The sequence below is a fragment of the Pinus tabuliformis genome, chromosome 4_1 (assembly GCF_031772625.1).
Source record: "Pinus tabuliformis cultivar Carrire ecotype Pingquan chromosome 4_1, CPIR1, whole genome shotgun sequence".
In the NCBI taxonomy this organism is placed as follows: Eukaryota; Viridiplantae; Streptophyta; class Pinopsida; order Pinales; family Pinaceae; genus Pinus; species Pinus tabuliformis.
The window spans coordinates 736,284,382-736,296,210 of record NC_142303.1 but is presented as its reverse complement, the minus strand read 5'-3'; the positions used below and the strand labels follow the sequence as shown (position 1 = coordinate 736,296,210).

Sequence of the window (11,829 nt, the reverse complement as noted above, 5' to 3'; positions counted from 1 at the left end):
GATGAGATAAGAGCTGGGAATCCAATGTGAATTTCACTCATTCTCGCCCAACATAGGTCAAAGAGGGCCTAAGTGTACTGTTGTGGAGGCCTGAATGGGCCTACCTACTCTGCAGCATAGTTACCCCTGACCAAGGCTGAACTGGTGTCCCAAGGAGGCATTTCAGCAGGGTTTCAAGCTAGGAAACTTTCATGGATGGAAGCATTCAATTTGATGACTTGTCTAGGGCATGTAACAACTAAATTAGGGTTTGATGAGCCCTAATTGTACTGATCTAAATTTTGGGAGTGATGTGCCCAAATAGACATGTAACAATTGCCTCCTAAAGCATGAAGTCAAAAATGATAATGTTGAGTGATATGATTTATGATGTGTTGAGGAGGATCTAAAGCGAACGTCGACCTGCATTGATTACAATACATAATATCATGATACCTTTGAATTTTTCATGAATTTCGAAGGGAAGGCATACCCATACTTAGCATATAAATTTTTCATTACATGTACATAAATCAGATAGTCATCTATAGATATAGATCCATGATAGGATGACCATCTATGTAAAGCCATCTATGTAAGATATTAGTCTCTTGAAGTTGTAGCCTGGATGGATGAAACTATATCTGGGTTCTTCTATCTCATCCAATCATTCGCTCAAGTACTAGTCTAACCTTGTGAAAAGGTAATCTGAAGTCTAACGTGGGAAGACACCATCTGATTACCAGCTAATGACGTAAGATGTTAACAGATGTGAGAGAAATCATCGATAATGATAATGATTCTCAAGGTACTACAGTACATTCTGCATAATGTGAATAGATGTCTTGATTTTGAACACCATACAAAGACTTTCGGTCGAAGGCCAATGATGTCAAGCTGTCACCAAAAGCAAGAAACTTGCCATTGATGTATGCAAGTCTCAAGGTACTGAAAGGGTGTTTCTAAGTCAACTTTTTGGATAATGTGCCAATGTCAACAAGAAATGACTCGTCACAGGAGGGCTTTTATGTATCCCCCATCAACAACATGAAATGAGTGTAATGATTTTGAAGACAGAATGTGACTGACGAAACAAAGTTCAAGAATGGCGGTCATGAAAATGAAGGTTTATGAGTATTGAAAAGGATGAAGTTTACTGAGTGACTTCTCTTGAACATGTCAGTGAAATTGAATGAATTCGCAACATTGAACCAAAACCAAAGTGATGGATGGTGTGATAGATCATAGGTATGATAACCATCAAGTAGATAACCCAACCCAAATAGTCATAGAGATAAAGTGATTTATCCCTTTTCCCATTTTCCCCAATCATTACTGGCCAATACCTATTTATTTTTTAGCAAGCTTGAGGAGGATAAATATGCTTGTAGTATAATTCCATCCTTCGGGTGAATCTATCACTACGTTATGTTTTAATGAGCCTAGTGACGGTGAAACTCAGTCTTGTCATGATGGATAAGATTCTCGCTATTTGATGTCTTAACAAGTTTAACGAAAATGAGAACTTGGTCCTTTTCATGTTTAGAGAGTTTTAAAAGGGACAGAAAAGAAACCTCCACAAGTTTTTTTTCATAAATTTGTCTCTAAAGTCTGAAAAAGCGTAAAATAATACAAGAGAGAACCTATTGACCATGTTCAATCAACGTATTCCTTTTTTGTAAGTAATCTATCTCAGCCTGGAAAAGGGTTAAACTTATGCTAAGTAGATTTCGTTTCCAATACATTTACGAGTTGAAAAGGACAAGCACTTGACAATATTTTCATGTTTAAAGAGTTAGAAAAGAGCTTGAAAGCAGACCCATTGTTTTTATTTTCTTTTAACGAGTCAAAAGAGGAAAATACTTGACGATCTTTTCAATTTTTATGAGTCTGAAAAGAGATTAAAGGTGACTCATCTTAGAGGAACTAGTGGTGTCTAGGATAGCAACTGGTTTTGATGATGTTGGAACTTCTCAAAACATGTTGATTTATGTGAAGAGGTTGGCTAATAAGACCAGTCATTGAAAATGTTCCTCAAAAACGGTAAAACAACCAAGTGAAATCGTATGATCGGCCAAGGAAATAGCGATGATGGAAGGAGAAAAACCAAGGCTCATCTGATGGGAGAGGCTGATAGAATGGAAGTCATGAGGGTTAAAATGGAGATGGGTTCATTTTTACACAAGCTTGAACCATAAAGAACTATGCTTGGATTCAGTTTGATGTTTACACAAGCTTGAAAGGAAAAACTAAGCTTGGATTCAGTTTCATGTTTACACAATCTTGAAATGAAAAACTATGATTGTTATAAGTTTGCATGCCCCCAACATAATGACTCGATTCTAGGTGCATTCTCCCAAAGCTTCATTACATTAGCTAAGTAGATTACTCGTGGCTATCAGGGGGATGGAATGAAGGTTAATTTACAAGATTAAGTGAAATACTCGACTGGGATTTTACGAGATATAATCAAACACTCAAATTGGAACTTTGCTCAAGGGTACCTTGTTTCACATTTTAATGAGATTGGCACAAGATAAGGAACTCTACTCAGATTCCTTGTTTCATTTTTTAATGAGCTTGACACAAGACAAGGAATTATGCTCTGGGACCTGTTTCATCTTTTAATGAGGTTGACATATTAAAAGAAATATCCTCGTATTCCTTGATCACGACCCATAAGAGGCCATGACTTCCAAGAGGTTCTCATCAGATGGGAGAACAATTCTCTGGAAGGGATACGTAGCAGGAATCCATTAGAGAGATCTAGTTCCAATGGCCCTAGTACATAATGAACAACATCATGGAATTAATTGTTGGTTGATGTAGGCATGGAACGGGTTGCCACATAATGGACACATGGTGGGGAAGATACCATTGGGACAAAAGGACCATTTAGGGAAGATGGTTGACTTGAATCCATATTTGGACCATTAAATGAAAGCTGGGGAATGGTAACGATTTTTCCTTCATGTGGGAAACACATCACTCGAAAGAGTGTTGAAACAATAGCTCCCATGTCATAAACATAGTCACGCCCAAGAAGTAAATTGTAATCTAAAGGGCTTGGGACTACCATCACATTGAGATAAATAATTTTTCCCCAAAAATAATAGGCAACTAAGGAAGGATCCCTAGTGGTTGGTTGGTTCCTCTGTTAAAAGCAAATAGATTCTAGGTAATAGGCACAAGTGGCGGCAAACCGAGCACCTACCGAGTAGTGGAGGAAAGGATACTCATAGATGTACCGTCATCTATAATACTACCAAATACAATCATATTATAAACCTGTACTATGATCTGGAAAGGAACATAAGAAGGAAGACGACATTGTGCTAGTAAATTCCAATCAAAGGAAATGACCAGACTACTTGGAGGGGGTACCGTAAGAATGGGAGAAATACCCCCTTGAGTTATGAGATCGGGAGGATTTTCATCCTATCTTGATTGAATAGGAGGGTTACGTCCAAGTTCATTGGAATCTGAAGAAATGAAAAGAACCTGAGTGGTATCATACTCACTCTCCACGGTAAAGGTTCGATTAATTGAAAGTGAAATCGAATCCACAGTTTCCTTATCCTATGATTGGTCAGGTATGTATTCATGGGATTCACATTCAGAGAGAGTGGGTTTGACCGACGGTTGATTTGGGTAAGTCACTTCATCAAATAGAGAAGGGTTAAGGGAGAGTCTCTTGTAACCAGATGGAAGTCACTGCAGAGAAGCAAGACAGTTATCCAACACTTTTTGGGCTTCATCCAGATAGGGATAAAGGTGAATGGGATTATTACCTTCACATAACCTACAAAGAAACTTAACTTTACCCTTCTTTCCATGAACTTTACTACCACTAGTTGATGGTGTGTCACCAACATGATCTCCAGAAGTTGATGAGACAGGATGATGTGAACAAGAAGACCATTCTTCTAAGATCTGAGGAATACTAGAACAATTTCGAATAATATGATCTCCCATGCAAAGTTTGCAAGGATATCAAATTTTGTGAGGCTTATTGGACAATTTCTCATTAGAAGTTGCATTCAAAGCAATGGTTGCTTTGTTGCCCCCCTACTAATTTTTCTTCTTCTTCTTCTTCTTCCCTTCCTTCTTCTTCTTATCCACTTGGTTACTAGTGTTAATACTTTCACCAGGTGAAGAGGAAGAAGGGGAGGAAGAAACAACCAACGAAGAAGGTAAAGGGTCAACTTTAGGATCAACTGGAGGTTGATTTTGTCCAGGTGGAGGAGTACTTGGTTGTGGAGAAACCATGACATTTTGAACCAAGCAGGTTGAAAAAACCATACTGGCAATCCAATGGTAAATCTTGGAAGGGACAATGTTGCCATATAAGGAGCACTAATATTTCCGAAAGGAGGAAAAGGTCTAAGATTCCCATCAAAAGGAATTCCTTGATCGGTGGACTCTGGAGTTGTTGGCATATGTTTCAACCTAAGATCAACTAAGGAGTGATGTGGAGGATGTTATCTGTGGTCAGTTAATTTTATTTTAATCAAAATAACAAAACAAAACAAAAGAATGATAATCTAGGTGAAAGGATTACCAGGTAACTGTGAACTGCAATATACTACCTCAGTAAACGAAGGACTTAACATACGTGTAGAAAATCTCCCCAAATGTTGTGTTTGGTGTGTCACAGTGCACAAGGCAGCCGACTCGGTTACCTATGAATGGATAGCAACCTAATGTAGTCCTCCCATATGTACTTGAAAGTACATGGAGGCCTAATTGGTGTTAGCATTGTCTAATGCGAAACCGCATAATGAGAGTATTCCTTTATAGTTTTTGTACTATACCACTACCCTATATACCTGAAGGTATGTTGACGAGCTATGATATACTTACGTATGCAGAATGAGGTATCACACTCGGAATGTATCATATACCATTAGCAACAACTGCTATGTTTAACGAAACTCAAACACATCTCTAGCCTAGACCTCTAAATGTTATGCGTTAAGTTACAATGCTGCATTATGCCAATTGAGATAACTTGTAAGTTGATCTTCTTAAGAATTTTCCTTTAAAGGATTACCATGTGATATATGTTTGCAATTCCTAGAATTCAACTAACATGAGAAACATTCTTTCATTCAATTAGTAATGGAAACCGTAGCTAGTAAGGGATAGAGAAATCAGATCTTTGGCAACGAGCAAAGAGCACACCTAATGCAATTTCCCTAGCTATTCATATCAAGCATTCACAAACTACAATATGCACAATGCAAGTTTTTCTTTTCAGTCCCTTTAGTGTTTAGATAAAAAAGAAAGTTACTAGATGCATAATTGATCAATCAATTCTTTTCAAAAGAAACAAAGACTTTATGACAGTTTCTTTTTCAAAGAAATGAAGAATTTATGACAATTCTTTTTCAGAATAGTAAATACTAATCAATGTAAGCTAACTTTGAAAATGAATTGATAATGATAAATAAATCTCTTAAGAAATATTAAAAAATCAAGGTCAAAGTAGGGCTAGGAGAGGAAATGCAAATTGATTCCAGAGACATAAAAAACTTTGATTTTTCAGCAAACAACATCAGAAGCAACTTTGGAAAAATCAAGCAAAAGATTGGTTTTTTACCTTGAGAGGGACCAGTGCAGGTCTAAGTGGGAGACAGTGTGCTAGAAATCACTGTCTCTAAACCAAAGGTGCACTGCAGTGCACTATCCCATAACCAAGGGTGCACTAGTACCAGCACATTCCTAAAATAGGCATTCTAGTGCAAATTTCAACCAAAAAAGCTTCAAAATTACTGAAAAGAGATCAATGAAGTCAAGTAAAGTCTACTAGGATGTAATATGATGAGGATAAACTACCAAGAATGATAGGCATTCCCCAGTATGGTCACCAATTTGTTATATGGAATGTGTATCTATCGATAAACACATTTTCCCTAAGTTGGTAGCTACACTTAGAACAATAGAAAGAAAGTGGTTTAACCTTTTCCTAAATTAGATAGATGAGATGAGGGAACTTAGTTGTAACCTTTCACTTCCTTGATCTCCTTTGAATTTCTCTCGTCACTCTCACTTGAACTGAATCTACTCAAATGGTACCTATTAACAAAAATAGAAAACAACAATGATCAAAGCATACATGATCTATCTACTATAAAACAATGGAATTGACAAAATTCAAACACATAATTATCATAGGTATGAACAAGAATATAAGAAAATGAACAAACAACTTTATTAATGTACAAGGAAGAGTTACACCTAGTGCGGTTCGACCATGTGTCACTCCTTCAGCTTAAGTCTAACCCTTGTCACACCAAAAGCACACCAATCCAATAGCATAAAATTACTTGACATGAACTCAAATCTCAAACAAATAGTATTTCTCTACAATCTTCAAATTCCAACCTCCTGATCACTATGATGAGTAGTCAATTTATAGGAAAATGCAAGTGGTTATGTCATAAATTGGGCATTGAATGGCTTTCCAAAATTGGATTTAGTTTCCATGGAGAAAGGGATGAGAGGATAGAGGGTTAATTGATCCATATGCTATCCAAAGTTGACCTCATAGGATGAGATAAGAGCTGGGAATACTTCTAGAATTCTCTAGAATTAGAGAATATTCCTAGAATCCAATGTGAATTTCACTCATTCTCACTGATTGCAGGTCAAAGAGGGCCTAAGTGCACTACAGTGCAGGCCTGAATGGGCCTAGCTTCTCTGCAGCATAGTTACCCCTGATCAAGGTTGCATTGGTGTCCCAAGCAGGCATTTCAATAGGGTTTCAAGCTAGGAAACTTTCATGGATGGAAGCATTAAATTTGTTGACTTGTCTAGCGCATGTAACAATTGAATTAGGGTTTGATGAGCCCTAATTGTATTGATCTGAATGTTAGTTGTAATGTGCCCAAATAGACCTGCAACACATGGATTTGTATAATTAATGTGTTAGATCGTTTAAAGAGAAACATGGATTTGTGTGCAGAAAAGAATAAGTATTATGGAAAGTAAAACAAATACTTACTTTGAATAAATGTACTAACTTTCCTTTGTAAAATACATATATCTACATGCAATAAATAATGATTGATACATTAGTTCTGGTTTGGAGCAATGCATGTCTTTTTGCATACAATAGATTTTGTAAATAGCTCTATCTTGGAAAATATGCTTTTCGAAAAGGGACTTACATTTGCATGCATGATAATAATGTCTATCATGTTAGCTTCCTCTTAGAAGGGAAAATCTACTGTATTGAAAAGGTTACTGAGTTACATGCACAAAGAAGAAGCTAAGGTGCATGAAAAACAAAGATAAGTTTCTAGTGTCCTTTAAGTGAAATGGATGGTTACAATGGTTTCCTTTGGATATGAACGTGTGCTGGTGCGAGAATGATCATAGTAATAGGGTAATTATTTTGACATGCTTGATAATTATTTGTTTATATATGAACAATGTTGTTAGAAGAAGCATGTTGTGATATTATATTTACATCTTATGTATACATATGAATAGATATTAAAATATATCTTTTAAAGAATGATTATTGATTTATTAATACTTTATCTAATCATGTTACCAAAGATTGTTGATGACAACAATGACAGGAAAGGATGGTGATTTTTGCAAAAGATAAATTATGTTTAACATTGTGGAAGATAAGAACTATTGGTCCATGCTGATGAGTATGATTTGCAGGATAGTCCACTAATGGAAAAATCATGCCACAAGGATGTAGAGAGTGGTGATATGTGGGTAAATGGTTTCATGACAATTGTATTAGCTTTTATCTAGGTATGTGGTATTTTAATGATATTTCATTGTAATTTTTTATAACAATGGATAAGGGATGGACTTCCTTATTAGCCATTGAGTGAGGGGTGATGACCCTCATGAGTGTTTAATAATAAAATTAAATTTCTGTTGGTTTTCACCCTATGGATTTTCTAAGGTATATCGGTGTTCAATGATGTGATTGCTTATTATGTTAGTTTGGTGATGTTGATTCCTTGCATAATGTGATGTTGACAATGTCAAGTATGTGATCAATTAATGTGGTTGAATGAATCATGAAATGGATGTAAGGTTACAACATACCATTTATGTTAATATACTACAAGAGTGGTTGTTAATGGTTATGCAACATACTATTCCTCTACTAAAGTTACTTTATGTACTAATGAACACTCTATCTAATAGTTAATGAGGAGTGTGGAATAGTGATTTGGATAATTACCTATTGGTAGTTTGTGTAAAAAAATTCTAACTCTGTATATTTTCATGTTTCATGTGAGGTTACCCAGATATGTTACAAACAAATATTTTTTAACTTTAAATATCTATTATTTCCAAAAAAATATTTAAATATCTATCGTTTCTAAAAAATATGTATATTAAGACTATTTCTTCAAAAAGATAATTAATAAAATTAATTTCTATTATAACTAAAATCATTTTCCATTAAATTTGCTTTTAACCGCACTCCAAAAAAAATGCTTCTTTAATTTGATAAGGGTAGATGTTGTAACATGTCAAGATTTTAGAAATATTTTAGAATAAGTAAAATGAAGCGCACCATATATTGATTTAAAAATATATATAATATATATAACAAATAATAGTATTCGTTTTCTATCTTCATAAAATAGAAATAAAAAAGAGAAATAATATCTATCACATCTATTTATATAAAACCAGAATGAGAAAATTATCATAGATATATATAAATATAAATATTACTATATAATTAGAGGGAATTTATATCCAATATAAACATCTATTTAAAGATGTGAAGAAAATGAAGATAGATTTCATCATATATGCTCAAATATGTGTTAAGACTCCTATGAAAAGTGTCAAGGACATGATCATCCAAGATAAATATTTTAGATAGGCTTAGGTCTTAGTTTTGAGAAATTTTTCGATTTTTAGAATACAATATTTAAATGCCTATTCTTTCGCCCAAAAAAACAGCATTTTCAAGTTTCTTTTATCTATGGATAAACGCACACCCAAAAAAATGAAAAATAAAGGTCTAAGTTGAAATAGTAGAAATGACATAAGCAATAACGCCACGGCTGTAAAAATATTGAACTATAGAAAATTATCCATCAACAAAATTAGAGAAGAATAACAATGTATATTCAAAAATAATATTGAACCATACAAACTCATTCATCAACAAAATTAGAGAAGAATAACAACGTATATTCAAAAATCGAAATGGTAGAATACAAATTTTCCGTAGAAGAGAAAAAACTGAAACCTTCATAATGGCAAATGACGCACAATAAGAGAAATAAAGAATCTCCCTAAAATGAGGATTCTAATTTTAATAAGAAATTGACACTTTATAACTATAATTTATACTTTATAATTATCTTAAATATATATTTAAAATTAATATAAATTATTATTAAAATAATTCTAATAAAGTGATATATATATATATATATATATATATATATATATATATATATAATTTTATTTAATAAAAATATAGAAATAAATTTTAAATAAAATATTTAAGAACCTTCACATATGATAATTCCAAAGTTAAAATAACATTCACCCAAAATGACCATGTTATCATTTATTAAGAAAACACTTCTATAAAATAAATTATTTTAAATAAAATATTTAAAAACCTTCTCATATGACAATTCCAAATTTAAAATAACATTCACCCAAAATGACCAATCAAAATGACCATGTTACATTACTAAGATAACACTTTGTTTAAGATAAATTAAATATTATTTTTTGAAGGCTTCCCATTTTAAATCCAGATTCAAAATATCATTCAACCGAGATGACCATGTGATCTTAGTTCTCGCATTTTACACTATCAATATTTAAAAACCTTATAATTCCAAATTCAAAATATCATTCAACCGGAATGACCATGTTATTTTAGTTCTCATATTTTACACTATCCCAAACCGGATAAATTAAAAGTATATGGTGTTACAGTTCAGTCCAGCACAATAAATGCTCAAGCAATCTAAAAGTTTATATTAACAGGTTTAACCAATCACGATTGACGCATTTTTCATATTTATACTTCTTCTAGATTTTGTGTTTGGTTACTGACAGGAAAACATCTTTATACTGTGTTAATTCACACATATAATTATATGTTTCTGGATAACTATCTAGTAAGATTGATAGAATTGTTATTGTCCTTGATACCGTAAAGAGGGCTGGCTTCGTAGCTCCACCAAGAGCTGCAGTGTATCGACGGTTTATTCATATTTCATCTATAAATTGATACGTATGAATGTTTTGTTTTCCCTATATACCTGGACAAGAAAATAGAGTTATTCATGGCAGATAACCCTCCGTGGAAAGATCCGAGTGGACCTCACAGCAACGGAATTATACAGCTGATAATTTATCCGCAGGAGAAGTTGAACCTTGAAAACCAATTGTAAGCTCTAGCCCTACTGGGTTACATGCCGCTTGATGGTAATAGTCCATCGGTGCTTGACCAGCAGCAACGAATTCATCATGTTCCTGCCCCGAGAAAATAGTGGAACATTTCTCTCTTCGTTTATCATTAAATTTACTTTTGTCTGCAGCATCATGTACAGTGTTCGTTAAATCGCCCCGATCGTCAGGTATGCTGCTGAACTGAATATGGTTGTTAAGGGGTACACGCTCGCCTTCCCTTCGTTTGTGCTTCGCATGCGATATTCCCTTCAATTTGCTACTTGACTTCACTGACCTCCGCAGCTCGGGTACGGCCGTGGCTTCCATGGGCATCATACTTTTAAAATCCGAGGACATGAAATTTCCCTGTGAAACGGCACGGAAGGATCCCCCCAGGATGCTGTCCACCCCCGCCTGGCACTCTGCCCACTTACCCAACCACACAAGGCCCAGTAATCCATATACTGGATTTACCATTCTGCCACATGCTTCGTAGAGAAGAGACCTGAATATTGCTGCAGCACCCACCACAAAAATTGAGTTTATAGAATATTATACACTCTTTCTCTTCTACATTTTACAATCGCTTTAAGGGAACTTTTTTTCTCAGTAAGAAAAAAACACCATTTTTATTTATGAGAATAAAAAACAGTTCATATATTCAGCATTTTCAGCATTTTTACAGTGCAGATGTATTTGCTTCCACATCTTCTTTTGTTCAGTCTCATCTACATTTTACAATCGGTTTAAGGGAACATTTTTTTTCAGTAAGAAAAAAACACTGTTTTTATATATGAGAATTAAAAACAGTTCATTTATTCAGCATTTTTACAGTGCATATGTATTTGCTTGTACTTCTTGTTTTGTTCAGTTTCAGTCCATACCTCTATCCCAACTGTTTCTAGACATTTCTAATATAACTTGCTATGTATATAAAATTGAACATCAGATAAAATTAAAACATAAAAAAACTGCAACAGTTTTAAATGTCTCACTTAAATCAAAACATATTCAGTCTATCATATCATCTCATAATATAAATCTATGCAACTTCAAAACATAAAACCTAGCCTCAAGACCGCCTCTTTGAAGAAATAAAGACACCAGTTTTCAGTTGGTAAGATCCCATCTACGAGGGAATGTTATCCCGGGAGTGAGAGGATCCCAGTGTGTTGTCACCCAACTTAATCTCAATGTGCATCCCATCTAGTGCATCCAGTAGACCCATCTTTGACATGTTGTCCGCATTTTGGTTGTATTCCCTTCCAATGTGCTGAATCGTTGAGTCTCTGAGAGATCCCCAGATGACCTCAATTTCTCTGAGCCATCCATGAAGTAGTGGTTGATTTATTTTAGTGCTGCCCCATACATGGTCAATGATAGTCTCTGAATCTCCATAAATGTGGATGGTGGGAATGTTCAGATAGGAAGTGAACC

General features: G+C 34.5%; 1 protein-coding gene across 1 annotated transcript in view; it reads right to left on the bottom strand.

The window, feature by feature from the left end:
* Positions 1-10,046: 10,046 nt before the first annotated feature.
* The window catches only part of LOC149178253 (uncharacterized), a 43,354-nt gene continuing 41,571 nt past the window's right edge, over positions 10,047-11,829 (bottom strand). The window contains exon 2 of the mRNA XM_089423581.1: positions 10,047-10,907. Coding sequence (XP_089279707.1) covers positions 10,339-10,907 — 569 coding nt within the window. The 3' untranslated portion in view covers positions 10,047-10,338. The remainder of the gene's footprint in view (positions 10,908-11,829) is intronic.